The following is a 19,524-nucleotide window of genomic DNA, read 5'->3' on the forward strand; positions in this document are numbered from 1 at the left end:
AGCATGGACACAGTGTTAACAATTGATGGTAAAAAATTAAATATTTCATTATTTTATTCCTAGCAGTTATCATTTACTTTTAGTAGTTGCACATTTTAGTATACGTATCTATTATCTGTAGCAAGCAAACAAACTTTTAACTATAAAGCATGCCAGGTGAGTATACTAACACTGATAACAACCTAATTTTATAATACAAGTCGCCAAATTGGCATCATAAATGCTTAAATATGGCGGGAAAAAGTCAATGTTTGGTCAATGATAAGAAACCTTTTGATCACGTAAAATGTAATATGGTAATAATATTGGCTGCTGTCCATATAGAGTGACCTACATTACATAAAGATATCTATACAAATATAATATATAAAAATAAAATGATATATAAAGATATAAATAAACCAGAAAAAACTATCAACCTCAACCTTAACATTAAAATTCAACCCATCTTCTTTGTAGGTTTCATGTTGTTCCCACTTTACCACCTCAAAGCACATGAACACAACAAAGTCGTAAGAACGACTTCACAAATCTGAAACTACGAATTTCTGACATCACATGAACGCAGCATAACTGCAATAAACGGCCAACTCCTTTTTTTACATATATAACAATTATAATTCTTGGGGCTGAGAACAAGGCCTCTGATTGGACCTTTTTTGTTTAATCTGTGGGGAGCAGAGTGAAACTGAGTGAGACGTTGAGGTTGAATTGGTTTGCCTGCTGCTCAGTTCTGACACTGTGATCGTTGAAATCCGCTGGTAGGACAAATGGACGATACTGACCTTTGCAATGTACTCACACTAAACATTTCTCCATTTATTCACTCATGCTGGATGAGCCCATTTATACTGTGTGTGTTTTTTTTAAGTCCACCCTCCTCACGCTCCTTTTATGTGACTCCTTAGGCTCTTGCATCACGCTCCTCTCGCCCCGCCGTCCTCACACGTCTTTGATCTTTCATCAAACTTTGAAATGGGGGAGAGAGATTACTCGGCTTTTACGCGTTTGTACCTTGTGCAATCATCCTTTATGCTTTTCATTCACACAGCAGAGTGCGCTTTGAAAAAGTAATATTGGTGGTTTCTTAAATTCAGATTGCAGAAAAAAGAGAAAGGGAACTCTGAAGCAGCTCACTTGGACTGATCACCAAACTTTGTGCCTTCTTTTTAATTAGACTCAATGATGTGTTGCGATTATTAGTGCTGAATCATTGGAAGCAAAAGACGGGTTTTGAGGGCACTTTTTTTCTAAATTTTAATGGGATTACTTTATTCATTATTCTTTGAAAATAATCAGATTACAGAGGGTGGTAGGTAGACCAGGACACAAAAGATCCACTGCACACTTCATGGTCTGAATACGCACTCTTACCTTAAGAGCTCAGGTAAAGAAGTCCCCTTTAAAGACAAATACATTTTCCAAAGTTGAATACTGTGCACTTGTGTTAACTGATCATTTATCTTGTTATATGCCAAATATATGTTAAAAAATCTATATCAGAGTATTTTTACATCAAAAGCTCTTCCTGTGAAACCAGGTACAGTGGTTTTAAATGTCTGATGACTCATCCATCCATGTCTGATGACTCATCCTGCACCGGGCGTATAAAACCGCACTTCACTGCTTGTGGGTTGTAGTAGCAAACAGAGCGATATTGAGAGACAGGAAGTGATGAGTGTTTGGATGTCAGAGGGCAAAATCTTTGTTTTCATTTACAAAACAATGTGGCAGAGGTCTAATTCATTCATAGCTTCCTTGTCCTCCTTCTGATCTAACAGTGAAGGGGATGTGTGTGGAACCAACAGTCTGCTGTAGCTCTGTATTGCACTAAAATCTAAGGGAAGCAAAGGATTTAATTTAAATGTCTTTTGTGACTGTACATCATTAAAATATTCCATTTTACTGAGAAAAACCCCATAGTGCCGAAGCTAAAGACACTTGAACTGCTGTTTCATTGGGGCTTTAACAAGCTGTAATCACATGGACCAGAACTAGCACTTTTTGAACCTGATGTCTTCAATTGATATCTCAGTGATGAGACTTTTTTTAATGTCTCTTGCCTTTATGTTTAGTGTTGTGTTGATGGGTTTAATGCTCAATATTGCAAATAAAAATTTCCCCTTTGGGTAATAAAGGTTTCATTCATTCATTCAAAAATCTGGAAAAGATAAAAACCCAACCTTTACCCTAACCCTCCTGCAGCTCCCACCTATCTGTCCAAAACCCCTCCGACCAGACGGCGATGTTCATATGCACACACTTCATACAGCAACCCAATGTTTTTGGTGTGTTCTGCAGTGACGAGGAGTGAGGTGGAGGACATGGTGAGACTCTAGTTAACATTAGTCACATTGACATGAAGTTGAAGCTGCACCCTTGAGGCTTTCGCTCTGGTTAGCCATCCATCCATTTACCTATGCTTATCTGGGGCCGGGTTGCAGGGGTAACAAGCTGAGGAAAGTATTCTAGATGTACCTCTCCCCAGCAACACTTTCCAGCTCCTTCTGAGGGACCCAAGGCGTTCCCAGACCGGATGAGAAATATAATCCCTCCAGTGTGTTCTGGGTCTGCCCGGGGGCAAACTACCAGTTGGACATTCCCAGAAAAACTGACAAGAAGCCCCCAGGAGGCCTCCTGATCAGATGCCCAAACCACCTCAGCTGGCCTCTCTCGACGCAAAGGAGCAGCGGCTCTACTCCAAGTTTTCCCCGGATGTCTGAGCTCTGGACCCGATCACAGAGTCTGAGCCCAGCTAGCTCTGGTTAGCAGAAGGCTAACGCATCAGCAACATTTACATTTCTCTCCGTCTCTGAAACACTTTGACACAATACATTTCCTTTATCGTCAGACTCTTTTTCCGGGGACGTTTACATGGCAATGGTTCTTGCATGCAGAGAGAGAGAGAGAGAGAGAGAGAGAGAGAGAGAGAGAGAGAGAGAGAGACAGACTACAGACATCTGAAAAAAAAAAAACCACTCAGAAATGTGTCAAATCAAAAACACAGACAAACTGACAATCCTGAGCCCGCATCCAATATTGGGAAACACTGAAATTATACAGAACAACACTCAGAACAGAAAGGGAGCAGCATGAGCAACATCAACTTGCTACAACTGAAGTCTACTGACTCAAATCATTTCTGGAAAAAAATGGCACTCTTTCAACAAACCACACAAAGAAAAATCGGCTATTCAAAATGGTGAAATATGGGAAAAAACATAGTAGTAACATAGTATTATAAAACTGGATTCAGCCCAAAATAATCTCCTCAACAAATTACAAATTTATAATTAGTTGTTAAAGACAACCAGAATCCTTTAGACCACCAAATTACTGAAGAGGAGCTATTGTCTAAAATCCAGGCAATATAGCCAAATAAGGCCAGTGGTCCTGATGGTATCTTAAATGAAATGATGAAATTTAGCAACCATAAGCTCAAAACTGCCATGTTAAAACTATTCAACATTGTTCTGTGTATTGGACATTTCCCTGACATCTGGAGCAAATGGAAACAAATTTGACCCAAACAAATTACAGAGGCATATGTGTAAGCAGCAACCTGGGGAAGTTATTCTGCAGCGTCCTTAGCAGCCGACTGCAAGACTTCCTACATAATGTCCTGATCAAGAGTCAGATTGGATTTAAATCACAACATAGAACTACAGACCATATCTATACCCTCCACACCCTCGTTAATAAACATTTCCACTAAAACAAGAAGAAAATGTTCTTGTTTTGTCAATTTCAAATTTGACTCAATTTTGCATAATGGTCTGTTCCTGAAATTAATTGAAAAAAGGTGTAGGGAGGAAATCTATGATATAATTGAAACAATGTATACAAATAAAAAATGTGGAAACAGATTTCTTTCCCCAGATTAGAGGGGTGAAACAGTGCTGCAGTCTCAGCCCCACCCTGTTTAATATTTATATTGATGATCTGGCAAAATCACTAGAACAATCAGATATCCCCGGCCTCACCCTGTCTGAAACAGAGATTAAATGCCTGCTCTTTGCAGATGATCTTATATTGCTGGCTCCATCTAAAAAGGCCCTACAACAGCAACTAGGTCATCTGCAAAACTTCTGTCAGTTCTGGGGCCCCGTCAGTTCATCTGGAGAGGACTAGGGTAATGGTCTTCCAGAAACGACCCAGATGTCAGCAAAACCCAAATAGGTTTTTGCTGGGCCCAACCGACATCCAACACACACACATCTACACATGTTTGGGACTAAACATTACCTCTACAGGAAATTTCAATCTGGCCCTGAATGATCTCAGAGACAAGGGGAGAAAGGCCTTCTATGCTAGAAAAAAAGTCTTCAAACATTAATATACCCATCAGAATCTGACTCAAAAACTGAACCAATAATACTGTATGGTAGTAAAGTTTTGGGTCCTCTTGTAAATCAGGACTTTGAAAAATGGGACTAACACCCAATTGAAACCCTTCACACTGAGTTCTGTAAGAGCATCCTCAAAGTCCTCAGGAACACGCCCAACAATGGCTGCAGGGCTGAACTAGGACAATTTCCCCTTTTAATTCTGATTTCAAAAAGAGCCATCAAGTTCTACAAACACTTACAAGCAAGCGAGCCCAACTCCTACCACCACAAAGCTCTTCACTGCCAAGAGGAGAACATAGAGAAGAGTCTCCTCAGCCAGGTGGTGCTGAGGCTCTCCTCCAATCTGGCCCAACCAAATTAGAGCTAAAGAAAAAGAACATTACAGTAACTATTGGACATCCATCACAAATACTCAAAGCAAACGTCAGTGCTATTTGGCTATAAATAGACAATACACGGGAGAAAGACATTGACTATGTACAGACTCAGTGGTCACAGCTTGGCTAGAGAGAGCGGCAGATACAACCTGGATGCCTCGTGAAGACAGGCTGTGTCTGGGGGGGGGGGGGGGGGGGGGGGGGGCTGCCCTCTGTTTGATACCCGCAGAGCCTCTCTGGTTCATAAGGTAAAGTACAGTAGCAGAGATTAGTCACCTCATCTCCTGCTGGGACTGTTACTCCCCCCCTCGGATACTATTCCAGATTTTACAGCCACACTGCAGACCACTCAGAGGCATGTTGATGCAGCTCCACAAAGTAAAAACTCATCTCAGTCCGGAGCTCTTTGGTTAGCTGGGAACTAGGGATGCACAATATTATCGACACGTCATCGGTATCAGTCGAGATTAACTTTAAAATGAAATATCGGATACGGCTAAGATGCTGATTTCTACCGACATCACAAACCAATATTTTAATTATTGCATTTTTGTATTAAAAAAAGTGAACATGTACAAAACATCAACCCTTAGTTAAAGTATTTATCTTATTTTGCACAATGAACAAATTTTACATACTTTGAAAATCACTGTATTTTATGTCTTCATCTGCTGGTTCGGATATTCAGATAAGAGTATGCAGACTATGATGTTAATTCCTCTACAGAGGAGACTTCACTAAGATTAGGTGGGGAAAAATGGATATATCGATACTAGTATCAGTTAACCGACAAATGAGTTTGTTTATGGGCACATCATATAGCGGCAAAAAATCCAATGTGGTGTATCCCTACTGGTAACTTACTGACCTCCGAGTGTGAGAGGTGGTTTTTAGAGGTGAAAACGAATCAGCTTGTGTCTCCAGTATTTCAGCAAAGACACATTTTGAGCTCAAAGCCTTCAGGCTGAACTGACAGATATCCTGTTTCATATATATATGATCGTCTACTTCTTCAATTTTCCCACAGGGATCATTAAACTTTTATCTCATCTCAAAAAAACTTTAATTAATCTTTCAATAGTGCGGTCTCCATACTGTCACATCGAAACCCAAACCAGACTTTATGAAGGACAGCACAGAGTCCAAATGTAGGACTTTAAAAAGTGTATTGTGTTTGTGTTTAGTGGGTTTTACAATGAAAAATCTGGATGTATTATATATTACATCTTTAAAATGAAGGAAGAAGTATGCAAACAATCCAATTCATTAAATATCGCATTGAAAGAATCAAGTGTTTATGTAAAACTCTTCTAAAAGATCCGTTGTGACAGATACAAACAAAAAAAAATCGTATCTAATCAAGGCCTTAATTAAGTAATGTTACAATTGAGAGCTTGCCTTAACGTCATTTGACAGTGATGCGGTCTGCAAGCATCATTGCAGTGCCACAAATGACGCTAAAGCACACCATCGAGTGTAATATTGAGATTATACAACTATTACCAACAAAATAAAATATGTAATCAAAATCCATCACAAGATCTATCCATCTATCATTTTATGGCATAGGCACTTAGGCATTTTATGATCTCAAATGGCTTGACCAATACTTCATATTCCTGCCGTAAATGCGAAGAAAAAAATCTCCTTGGGACAGAGAGCCCTCTGACCTCCCCTGGGTTTAAGCCCTGAATGTTAACAACATCTGGGCACGGCCCTCATGAGCCCTCTGAGACCAGGTTTCTTCTTTTAGGTGGTTTGTGATGTTTTAGCGCACAGTGTCAAAATGTTTCTCTCCATTCCCACTGTGTCTAACTCTCCTCTGTCTACCTCCTCGTCTCCCGCTCTTCTTCACTCACCTTGATCTCTTTGCAGGTCTCTCCAGGTTTGAACACCAGTGTTCCTTCGCTGTACTCGTAATCTGACCCGGCGTTGGCTGAACCGTCCTCTGTCCTGTAGTCCACGTAGAAGGTGTTCTCTCCCAGACCCCCTAAACAGCACAACATACATAACACACAGAAGCTGCAATGTTTACCGTTCTGTTATATAATGAGACAGTTCTGCAATGAGAAACATTGAGAACACAGAACAAATGACAGTTTAAATGTGAGAATTCATTTGAAGAAGAGAGAGCAGTCTCAACCTCTTCTGGTGTATGATATGAACTCAGTGTAAATTATTTCAGTACCTTGGCAGACGACAGCAAGTGTGAGGATGCCACAGTTCTCCATACACTGACTGTGGGCGCGCTTTCAAAGGAGATGCGGCTGCAGATCCCCAGGTCTTCTTCTTCTGGTGCTTCCTCATCAGTAATGACTGTGCGGCGAGCGTGGTCAGCTGCGTGCTTCTTCAGGACGTTTCCAGCTCCGATCATCATACGAGTCGCCTTGATGGGGAATAGACAGGAGGAGGAGGCATTATAAATATCTATTTTTAATTCACCCCCCCCCCCCCATTTCAAAATAAAAGCCCTCTGACAACACTTTTTTTTTTTGTGGTGAAACATATGCAGGGTCCTGTCGTTGAAAATGCAGTAGCTTGCACGGCTGTATATATAGTCACAGTAGTAATAAACTTAATTATCCCACAAGAGGACACTTATGCATTCATAGGTGTTCTGTTTCAGGAAAGAAACACAAAGGTACAATACACACACACACACACACACACACACCACACACACACACACACACACACACACACACACACACACACACAATGTGCAAAAACTGAAAATAAACATGCAGTGCATAAAACAATCTGAAAGTGCATTACATGAAAGAATAATGTACGTCTGCCTTACACTATTAGAGTTTATTTTTCATATAAAGCGCCTAAAAACCCAAATCATCCAAAACTATCTTAATATCTAATTTCGGGTCTTATGTGCATAATAAAACAATCAGAAATTACCAGAGATTGGCCTAAATCCAGATTGGGAATATAGTCATTTTAGTTTTTTCACAGTTTCCTCAGGCTGGGTTGATTTGGGCGTTGTTATCTCCAGTCCATATTATGTAATATGGATAAAGCCAATCAAAAGTCAGGTGATACTTGATACTTGATAGCTCTCCTGCTTCAGCTCCCCAACTTTAGTCAGCAAGCACTGGAGAGATTTGCGGCGGAAGTAACTTCAGGGTTCGGGTTAGGGTTCTGCTCTGCTCCGATGCATTCGCTGACACTTGTATCACTAACACATACATACAGACACTGCCCTTCTCTAAAGGAGCCATGCCACTTTTAAAACACTAATTTAACAGCACTCCTTTCAATACTGTAGATGTAATGTTACCAGACATGGCAATGTCATTCTGGGCTGGGACAGATAGGGCTGTACCGACTCTGCTTTGCTACATGGCATTCGTGAAGACGAGACAGTTGACAGAGGTTGGATCTAAGGAGGTGTCAATCAAAACCTGATCTGCCACGCCCACACAGTCTGGAGAAATGCTGTTTCCTTCAAAATGAGCTGTGTTTGAACTCGGTTTCTAATAGTTGTGAAGATTTATTTTCAGTCAGATTTTTGTAGATACTTAATGAGACACTCAACTTTGTTATATTATGTGCATTCTTACTATTTCAGGCCACGTTTCCAGAAGCTTTGAATAATCAAACTGCTATCCGCACACATGATTTACAACAACTTGTTGTTTTAATTTTCTGCTACAGGATTCTTCCATTTGACCTGCTGCTCATTCTAAGTTTAAGAAACGAGTGAAGTAGCAACTTTTAATTGTGTGAATACAGTATTTGTAGCAGCAGGCAGCTCTGCAGTGGTGCGTGCGAGCCGCAGCAGGTAAGCAAGGCACGCACTGCTCACAAAGCAGTGTTTCCCACACATCAGAAGTTCTTGAACTACTTTATGGACAACCTTGTATGTGCTGACTTCAGGGACTGTTTATGAATAATGCTGTGTGTTTGTGTGTTACCTGTATACGGTAAAAGGCTCTGCTCTTCTGTTGGTGCAGCAGTGCGTAGTAGTTGGCCAGCTCCACCAGCTGGTCCAGCTCCTTGTCAGGATATTTCTGCTTCAGCTCCTTCAGGATACGAATCACCTGGAGGAGAACCAAGAGGACACACTCATGATTAAAATATTAAACCAAACACGATTAAAATATTAAACCATACACACCGACAGCACGCAAGGTTGTTCACACAAACACCGACTGCAGAACTTTCTGTCTCTGCAGCTCGGAGGAAGACTGGAGGAATTTATGCTTCTGCTTCCAGCTCAAAAACAACTTCCTACAACACTCGAACTTTCAAAAGGCACTTCATATTAGCTAATAACCTCTGAATAATTTTCATGTTTTAACTTCTGTGGGGTGGGTTTCATGTGTGGGTAGGAAAAAAAGTGGTACTTATAAGTTGTCTCCAAAAAGTTAGGATGAAAACAGCCAACTGGATAAAAGAAAAAAAAATCCCTTCAATTTTGAAAAATAAAATGAGAAGCTGTCCTACCACAAGATTTAGGCCAAAATTTAACCGCTTCCAAGAAATTCAAAATTGACTCAAAATATAAGTTCGGCTATTTTTTTAAAGAACTTGCAGATGGTCAGTCATTAAAATCAAACAGGTTATAGCATCAATTTGAGCATTTTTTCATTTTCTCTATAGCATTTAATCCTCTCCCAAATCAGCTTGATGCTCCTGCATACCTGGCTGTGGCCCTGCCTTGGATTTAGCGTGTTCCATTAGCATACTCAAACATATTCTTAATAATTTGCAGTGTCCTGGCTGTGCATCTCCTCACACACTGTCTTGTGGCAGGTGCACTACACACCCTTTAAAGAAAAAAATCTGTTGATGGAAATTGCCTCATATAAATTTTACATTGTGTCCCTCCAGCAAGCAAATGTCACTCTCTTTCCACACTGCATCTGTTAAATTTGTTATTCTGTTACCTCATGTAAACAAACGATGTACCTATCAGCTGTGTGCTTGACTGGTGACGTAAAGCACTTAAAACATGAACTTCATGGAAAATAATTCTCAGTCTGCTGCTCAAAATCAGATATTTCTGACATACTTGAAACATGGTGTGGTTTCAGGAGGTGAGGGTGGGTGGGACTGGTCTTGTTACTTTTTCATTTTACTGTATAAGTTTTCTGTGTTTTCTGCTGTGGACTGATTCTGGTGGGAGAAAATTCAGTAAATAAACTTGAAAAAAAGATGAACTCGTATTTGCTATTGTTGTACATTTGCATTTTTTACACAGAGAGCACACATTCTATATTGTGAAATTCCTCATAATTAGCCTCTGAATATTTAAGTGGCATGTTTGTGAGGTCACATTGACCTTGACCTTTGACCACCAAATTCTAACCAGTTCATGCGTGACTCAAAGTGGATGTTCTTGCCAACAAGAATGAGATGGATGCAAGGTTACAGTGACTTTGACCTTTAACCTACGACCTCCGAAATCTAATCAGTTCATAGTTGAGTCCAAGTGAATAATTTTGCCAAATTTGAAGAAATTCCTTTGAGGCAGTCTTGAGATATAACGTTTGTGAGACAGATGGACAACCCAAAAACATAATGCCTCGGACCTCGTTTAACGCCAGCACGGAGGTATAAAAACAGGATAACCAAGACTGGCAAGACTGGTTTTGACATAGTGAGCAAGTAACCGATAACATCTGAGTAATCCTGTTGGACAGAAAACAAGCCAAAAAAAGAACTCCTGTTTGGTCATAAGTCAGATTTTCATCTACACGTAAGGCATATTTTTTTTTTTTACCAAATTCTCAGAAAATCAGAAAAGGAAAAATGCAAATGAAAAAGCAGAACAGGACACAGTACTGTTTGAAGTGTCCACAGAGGACACGAGCTGCTGATCCTGTTGTCTTTCATCTCTTTTGGTCTCTTTTATTCTGTCCTCCTCACTTTTCGTCCTGCGGATGTTTCTCCCCGCGTGTCTCATTTCTCCTCGACCTCTCTGACCCTCATTATCGTATTCTCACCTTTGTCTGTCAAACCTCCAACATGTTCCTCTCTCCACTGTCTCGCTCTGTCACTACCCCTCAGACTTTTCCTCCTCACTGGTGAAACAACTGATCTCTAATCAATCGGCTTTTAACAGGTTTAAATATAGATAATCTTTATTCCCTCTGCGTGTGTAAACAACTTTCATAAAATTGGTATCACAAAATACAGAACAAAGCATCCATCACTTTAAGAAATGGAAATCTAAACTGGAGCTGCTCATCACAGCTGGAAACTGCGACTTCTGCCTTTCCGAAAGAAAAAATGATCCATCATTTTGCACTTAAATCATGTCATAATCATGACATCTGAAACTGTGTTTCTATGTTAACTGCATTTTTCAGCAACACAAAATCTGGAAAATGAGATTAGAGACTTATTACAGAGCACAATCTGCAGTGAAAGCAGCTTCTCTGAATGTGTTTTTTAAATTAAAAACTTTCTTCTCTTTTGTCATTTCACCCTTTCTGAATAAATTGATGTTGTAGAAATGTTGATGAAAGTGGTGTTTCCAGGAGATTTTGTGTTTTTCTGGGCTGACAAAAAGGTTCGAAGTATTGTCAGTTTTAAGATGTGACAGGTACAGTATTTACCTGTCATTATACTGACATAGGAAAAGACCAAACACACCACGAGGGCCGCTCATAAAAGTGGGAAAAATGAATAAATAAAACTAAAAACACTGCAAAATGTTTGCTTTTATATTTTCACAGATTTGGAAGTAAACGAAAGACTATCTGTCCGATCATAACATCTTTTGGATATTTTTGATGCATGTGTTGCAAACTGGCAAAGATCTTGATCTTGCAGCTCTCAAGTATTAAAGATCAATGAAACCTTGAACCCTTAACCCTATATTTATAGTTCCTCTGTCTCTCACCTCTTTGCGGCTCTCGTCCAGCTCCTTGCTGCTCTCCACATTCACCATTGCGCTGTTGGAGTTGGGCAGGTTGCCGCCTGCTCCAATGTTATTGGCCGCAGCGCCCGCTGGGCCGTCCTGAGTTCCGCCCCCACAGTTCTCGGCAGGAACCACGACGCCCCCTCGCGGTGGGAACTTGCCGTCTGCGATCATCTCCATGCCGCCCTTATTTGGTGTCAAGTCTCCCTCGGTCTCCACAACAATGCCGTGGCGCTTGTCGGCACGGTAACGCTTGCCCATGTACTTGTAGAAGAGAAGGCGGCGATCTGCGATCCAAGCCAGGATGACGCAGACTGGAAAGTACAGGAGGGTCACCAGGGCCTCCCAAACCTGAAACATACACACAGATTCACAGAGTTAACACAATGTGGTTGTATGTCTCAACGCAGAAGACCTGTGAAACCAGCACAGTTTTAAGGTGGACAAGATGAGTGAAACTAACTCAGTATCTGACCAAATGTTTCCTCTTCTGTTTCTGAGAAATGACCTTGAGCAATGGCCAGAAATGTGTTTTTGCTGAATATTACGATGTCACAGTGACCTTTGACCTTTTGGATATTCAATACCATCACTTCATCATCATATCCTGTTTGAACTTTGCATGAAGTTTTGTCATAGTCAGCATATGAAATCCTGAATTATGGCCAAAAACATGTTTGAACTTGACCAGATTCTGATCTGGTCAAGTTCATTATTGAGTCAAAGTGGATGTTTCTGCCAATTTTGAGGAAACTTGGTCAAGGCCATCTCCAGATATTGCATTCATGAGAATGAGACAGATGCAAGGTCACGGACCTTGACCTTTGACCACCAAATTCTAATCAGTTCATTGTTGAGTCCAAGTGGACGTTTGTGCCAAATTTGGAGAAATTTTCTTGAGGTGTTTGTAACCCAGGTTGGGAATTACAGCAGGTTATCTTCAACTGTTAAGCACTGTGTGAACTTTTCTGTAATCGCCCATTTAAGGGCACGAAATTCAAGCTTATGAGCTGGACGATGGTATTTACTGAGGGAGAGCCCTCTGCTGCAACAAACAATGACTCTGTTCCTTCCTTCTTGTTCTTGATATAATACAGCTTCAAGACCACTGGAGCTGGCATCTGTATGAAGAACATATGGCTTTTGGGGATCAGCAAAAGCAAGAACTGGAGCAATGGTAAGTTTCTGGATTATGGTATAAAACGCTTGCTGACAAGCAGACGTCCATTGGCCATCAAACGGTTCTTTGGGATTCAGGTATTGTTGTGGTTTTAAGGATGATTTAAGCTTCTTCTGCGATGGTGGAAAACCAGATACAAGAATGTGGAGGAGTATGACAATAGCAGAATGACCTCACAAATCGGAGGGATATCATGTTCATGAGAATAAGATGGATGTAAAACTCAAAAACATAATGTATCTGGCCATGCAGACACAGAGGCATAAAAACATTACTTCCTCTCTTTGGACACACTGCTCCTAAAACAGTGCGCAGGTAGAATCATAAGTGATGTATTTCTGGAATAATGTGACACAAACTGACAGTTCTCACATTAAATTATTATCAATTTCTCACAAAAAGAAAAAAAATAAACAAATGTAAGAATAGAGTCTGAAATGAACACCCAAGCTAAAATGCTGGTAGGGGTTAGCCTTTGTGCTAACCCTCCCTCTTTTCTTCCAAACCACACTCACCTCCACGACGCCGGGCGACATCACAGACAGGATGAGGTAGAGCCAGATGTAGGCGAAGATGCTCCAGAAGGCGGTGATGAAGAACACCCGCAGGTGTTTGATCTTGCGGCTCTCGCCTTCAGGGATTGTCCACACGCAGATCCCAATGATCACAAACATGTTAAAGGCGGCGCTGCCAACAATGGTTCCTGGTCCCAGCTCACCGGCATTGAAGTCGTGACCGCACACCTGGAGAGGTATAGTGTGAGTGTATGTGTGAGTCATGTAAACAAAGAAGGTTGTTTTCAGTAATGGTTATTCACCAGAAACCCTCAGATTCCTGGTGATCCTACAGCCAGCTGACACCTTATTTTTTCATTTGTCAGTGAAATGAGGAAGTGTTGCATAGATAACGCCTCATTTCAACCCCAGAAATAAGTTATTCCTCGTCTATTGTGGTGCTTTCAAAGTGAACGTCAGGAATAAATAGATTCGGGGTGTTGTGCAGCAACTTCTGTCCACTTTTTGTCTCACCCCTTCTTCAACTACAAATCCATAATGTTTCCATATTGGTGCAGTTTTAATTTTCTTTAGACAATCTCTTTTAGTGCTCGTCTTGTCACCCCCAAAAAACATGACCTTTCTAGTAAACAAACACAATGTGCTTGACTCTTCCACCCTCCCATCTCTACTGAAACTTGATCGCCATGTTGCCATGTTCGACTTGGCAGTAAAATGCACACACCTGTCCATTATTAACATTAACATTATGTTAATAACATGGCAATATTGCTTATTAGGCAACTAATTGCATGTCATAATGACAAACGCTGATTCAGCTGGTCACATAAAATCAAAATTAAGCCTGTATATCGGACCAGATGGACAAAACTCTTGTGGACTGTGTGTGTGTGTGTGTGTGTCTGTGTGTACCTCAATAACAGACAGCAGTATCTCTGGAGCGCTGGAGCCGAGGGCCATGAGCGTCAGATTGGACACTGTTTCGTTCCAGATTCGAACAGTAGCCACTGATGTTTCGCCGTTAGGCATGGTGATGGTCACCTCCTTCTCCTGTTGGCCCAAACACACACACAAACACACAAACACACAAACACACACACACACACACACACACACACACACACACACTTATTTTTGACTGATTGTGCATCAATTCCCTGGATGAACTCAAAGATTTAACTCCTCACATACCACCACAGATGTGTGCAGTTATTTTGGCTGATTGGATTTTTATGCATGCTGAAGGCTCAAAATAAAGGCATATCTTAAAGATGATCAATGTATCAGTGTTTTGACTTTGCGTTGAGGATATCGGACAGTTTATCTCTGAATCCATCCATACTGATGTATCTATACACCACTATTAGTTACATCCCACTACTGGTGAATGTTGAGTCCTTTTTCTGTTAAACCTCATTAACCTTATACTGTCCTCATAATAAGAAGAAAGTTTGCCCTTCTTTGCTCCTTCCTGTCCTCTTTTTCTGCCTCCAGCTGACCTTCACGTGTCCTCGTCCTCCTCTCTCACACTGAGCATCAGCCCTCACTCAAACCTCCTGAGACCCTCCTCTCTTTGCTTCAGTGCTTATAACTGCATAACCTCAACACCTGAACCATTACAGGACGACTGGGACACACACACACACACACACACTAACTGTACTTCACACTGAAAGTGATAGACTGCACCTCAGTAATTATCTCCGCAAGGTGTAAGTCTAGAGGGGATTGTGCATTTGGTCGTGTGTGTGTCAGAGTCTGTGTATCCGTCTACTACTGTACCAATCAGCCTAATATTTTGTGTGCACACATATGACTGTACACTCAAGGATCTCTTGTGGTTGCAGTGATGCCCAATTTTAGAAAAACCTGTTATATTGACTGTTTTATTGTTTTTTACTGTTGACTCCTCATTCCTCTTTACTGGTCAACAGGGGGCGTAAGTTTTCTGGAAATCAGCTCAGCTAAAAACAACAAGCCTTACTGTCTGTTGTAGGACATATTTTGGCCTTCGTCACACTTCAAAAACTTACCATAGAAACCATCCATACAAAAGTTTGGTCTCGTTTTAAAAAAGTTGCACCTGCACATTAATTCCATATCCAAAAGGGGTAACGAATTGTATTCCTTCGTGTTTTTAATATGTTTGAATGACAATAAACTGAAACTGAACTGAAAATGTTATGATGCACTAAAGTTAGGCACGATTTGGGATGAATTATTGCCCTTTTTTGTCATCTTTGCTGCCATCTACACTGTGAAGCAGCTTCAAGAAACAATGTCAGCTCTCTGCGGCTTGGCTATGACCTGTTTTTGTACTGTTGCATCCAGAACATTTCAGAAGGGGAGCATTTTGTCTGTCCACTAAATATTGATTTGGTCATTTTTCCTTGACATTTGTGCTTCTACCATAAGTAAGCAGGCTATGTGGTTAATTGGGTTCTTTTTTCTGTTTTAATTGTGTTTATGCTGTTATTTCCTACTTTGTTGGGATGTTACCTGCAGAGTTATTTAGAACCATTCAAATAAGATATGATATGTCTGCATCACAAATAGACAAGGTTTGCTTTTTCTTTTTCAGGCTGTTCTCAGGTACTGTTTGTACATTTTCCTACTAAAAATATTGCACCAAAATTCATATATTTCCCACGTAATGATGAACCATAACTCACATAAATGCATAACTGGTGTATTTTGGAAGGCTGTGATCATGTGATCAGTGGGCTGACGGGATTAAAGAAGGAAGTGGCCCCAAGCCGTTTAGTTAGGAGGCATTTTAGTGTGTTGGATGGGTCACAAATCACAGGACTTTCTCCAGGACACTTGTGTTCAGAACCATGTAAGCTTTTATTGAACTTTGAGTCATTTTACACTGCCTTCTTTTCCATGTTTCTTTTCCTAAATCTAACCACAGTAATTGAATTTGCCTAAATCTAATCTCTGTAACTATGCTAATAACATAACATTACATTGAGCACAAACCATCATTCATGGGGCAGTAATTCGTGGGCCAGTGATACTAAACGTATGGCCTGTGGGCCAAATCTGGTCCCAGTTAGAGTGCTGGTTGGACCCCAAACCATTTTCAAATTCACAATATAAAATAATTTACACTGGGAATTGTTTTTGTACTTTTAGTATACATAGGTTCCAAGGTACATTAATCAGCAAGAGCTTGTTTATCAAAAAAAGGGCCAGTGGAGGATCCCCCACATCCCCAGACAGAGGTCCTAGCTAAGCCCCTAATGTCCTAAAATCCTAAAAATGTACTAAAATCCAAGACACATCTTAAATCCTGGAAATGTCCTGAAACCCCTGAAATGCACTTAAATCCAAGAAATGTCCTAAAGTCCAAGACATGTCCTAAAATCCTAGAAATGTACTCAAATCCAAGAAATGTACTAAAATCCTAGAAAGATCCTAAAGTGGCCCCTGTTCTCCTGTGATTTTTTAAAAAGTGGCCCCTAAGCAAAGCAAGTTGAGTGTTCCTGCTGTAAGATATCATACAAACCGTCATATGAGGAAACACAGTTTTCAAGACTTCTTTTAGGTTCTACTCAAATTACAAGAATCATGTAGACTGGCTGTGAGCAGTTCTGGTGACCGCCTGATGGAGATCTGCACCCTCCTGAGTACACTTTTCTAGTTTCTGCTTTATGACTCTGATCCTCGCAGTAAACAGGCACCTCTCTGCCTCTGAAACCAGCTGAGGGTCATTTAAACTATCATAGAGGATAAATGGACAGAGAGGGAAATCTATATTAATCCCCATTAGGGAAACTGATCAGAGCCAGCTCGCAGTCAAGAGAAGACAATATGATGAAGCAAACACATTCACTGGTAGCTTTCCTTCCTCAGCAGACATCAAACAATGTCACTGACCTTGAGCAGAGCACTAATGAGTGATTAAACATGCATGCACTGCCTTATGAATGAATTAATATAAAGTGAGTCTATTTTCAGTTGTTTGTTGCCTGGTCAGCATGATTTCTGTCCATTTGCAAACAATAACAATCAACTGCCGGCAATTATGGAGAAGTTAGAGAGCTGATGGGGCAACATGGCTGATTTAATGCACCATTATCTTTGTAAGTCAGAGCTGCAACCGAGCCAAAATCCATGAACGGCGTAAATATTGGAAGCTGTGATGTGTGTGCAACAATCATCTCTGTGAATATTAAGTTTAGAAGTTGAAAGAACAAAAACTAAGGTCACATTTAGACGAGAACAGCCCTATGAAAAACGGAAAAGTCTTTCCGTTGCGTTAAAAAAAAATCAGCGTTCATATGATAACATTGTGATAATGATCCTGGTGTACACAGGTCCACAAAAACTATGGAAAGCACTACAGTATGCATGCCAGGCTAGTAGTTGGTGCTGTAACTTTGTAATGACACCACGTACATGCGTGAAGTGCAGCTGTGATGTCACCGTTCTCACAGGATCTGCACATTTTCAGTTTACACGGCAACAGAAGGGGCTGCGTTTTCAAAAGATTACTCTTTTTTCAAAAGTTTGCATTTTCAGCCCCCCCAAAACTCATCGTGCAAACAAAAGGCTAAACCCTTTCATTTCGTTTGATCCATTATTTTTCTGTTTAATCTGATTCCATGGGTTTAAATTCTGTTTCAATGTGTTCTTAGTCTTGTTTAATTCATTTGAGCACTATTATGTCTGTAGGTGCACACATATATGTCAGTCTTTGTTAAGCACAGCTATATAAATGAAATAAACTTGAAACTTGAAGTGTTGTACCTTGAGGTTCTTTCAAACTAATGTAAAACTAATACTTTGTCCCTAGATGAATAAGTGCTCGTACACTTACGGTATGCGACAACAGTAAGGAACATCTTCTTCATCACCAAAAGAGCCAGTTATTAAATCAAACCTTTGCCAAATCCAGCCAGAAAAAACGCAAAAAATGACTTTGTCTCAGAGAAATTCAGAGTGGATCCTCCGGTTCTTGATTAATTGCTGCATTTTCTCTGCTAGTGCTAAAGTTAGCACTTGTTGCTGTGCAAGCTGCCCTTACTGTTCTGAAAAGCAGCGGCATGCATGCTATGATACAGTCCCTGATTGGCTGCCAACATTTTTAGCTACTGTGGCGACCCCTGACTGCCCGACTAGACTGCAATGGATTGCACATGTTTGGGGCAGCAGAGAGGCCGTACTGATGCAGAGAGTGAAACAGATTGTTGTGCTCATATCTTCAGGATGGTCTTACCAGGCTAAATATTTCGACTACTTTCTACTAAACTACACCACGGGTATATTCCTCCTCCGTTCATCCGTTCTCACCTGTGACGTGATGACCTCTATGGACGCCATGAAGCGGTCTGCGATGATGGACACTCCCAGGAACATGTATATGAGGGACACAAAGTAGACCACAGCTCTGGCCACCTGGTCTCCGAGCCCGGGCCGGTTGGGCTGCCAGACGGGCAGCAGGATGCCGGGCCTACACACTGACACTTCCTTGCACTTCTCCTTTTTGCCAGTCGTTGTGTTGTTACTATAAGACATGGAGGGTGGGAAGGAGGAGGGGAACATGGAGGGCGAGACCGCCCGGGACTCGGGGACGCTGCTGGGGACGCTGCTGGGGTCGCTGCGCTGGGACTCCGACTGGCAAGGAGGGAGTGGGAGGAGGAAGAGGAGGAGCAGGAGGAGGAAGGGGGCGGGAGACGCCAAGAGAGACATGGCGGTGTTTGGGTCCCACAAGAAGCGGGAGGATAGGGGTGAGGCAGAGGATGACGGGGATTAGGCCGAGGAAGAGGGAGGTGGGAGGGGGAGACGCTGTGTAGAGCTGACGGCGGTGCGACTAGCTCACCTGCAGGAAGAGAACAAAAAGAGAGAAATCACTTTGTGAGTCACTGAAGAGAACTTTAAAATCCTGCAGACTGGAAACTGTCGTAAACACAGCTGGATTTATTTTTGTTTTGACTGAACAGAAATGAGCAGAGCAAAGATCTGTAAATGTGTGTGAGACCGAACGCAGAGCACTTTTAAGAGCAGCAGACAGGAAGCAGACTCGCTCAAGGTGGAGAGAACTGAGGCCTAGACGTCCACCTGAGTGGGAAATGAAATCAAACAAGTTTTAAGATTACATACACACACACACAGACACACATGCAGTTGATGTGAAATCTGCAGAGTATATGTACTGTAGCTGCCATAAGTGCCAGTTATACCTTTAATTTCATTATTAATATTTGAGCTATTA

At 41.2% G+C, this 19,524-nt stretch overlaps 1 protein-coding gene across 1 annotated transcript in view; it reads right to left on the reverse strand.

The window, feature by feature from the left end:
• The window catches only part of LOC121938971 (sodium/calcium exchanger 2-like), a 51,202-nt gene extending 32,071 nt beyond the window's left edge, over positions 1-19,131 (reverse strand). The window contains 8 exon segments of the mRNA XM_042482124.1: positions 6,586-6,716; positions 6,915-6,975; positions 6,978-7,112; positions 8,656-8,781; positions 11,592-11,960; positions 13,305-13,532; positions 14,217-14,354; positions 18,603-19,131. Coding sequence (XP_042338058.1) covers positions 6,586-6,716; positions 6,915-6,975; positions 6,978-7,112; positions 8,656-8,781; positions 11,592-11,960; positions 13,305-13,532; positions 14,217-14,354; positions 18,603-19,001 — 1,587 coding nt within the window. The 5' untranslated portion in view covers positions 19,002-19,131.
• Between the last annotated feature and the right edge of the window lie 393 nt (positions 19,132-19,524).

Source organism: Plectropomus leopardus, unplaced genomic scaffold (genome assembly GCF_008729295.1).
Source record: "Plectropomus leopardus isolate mb unplaced genomic scaffold, YSFRI_Pleo_2.0 unplaced_scaffold39, whole genome shotgun sequence".
In the NCBI taxonomy this organism is placed as follows: Eukaryota; Metazoa; Chordata; class Actinopteri; order Perciformes; family Serranidae; genus Plectropomus; species Plectropomus leopardus.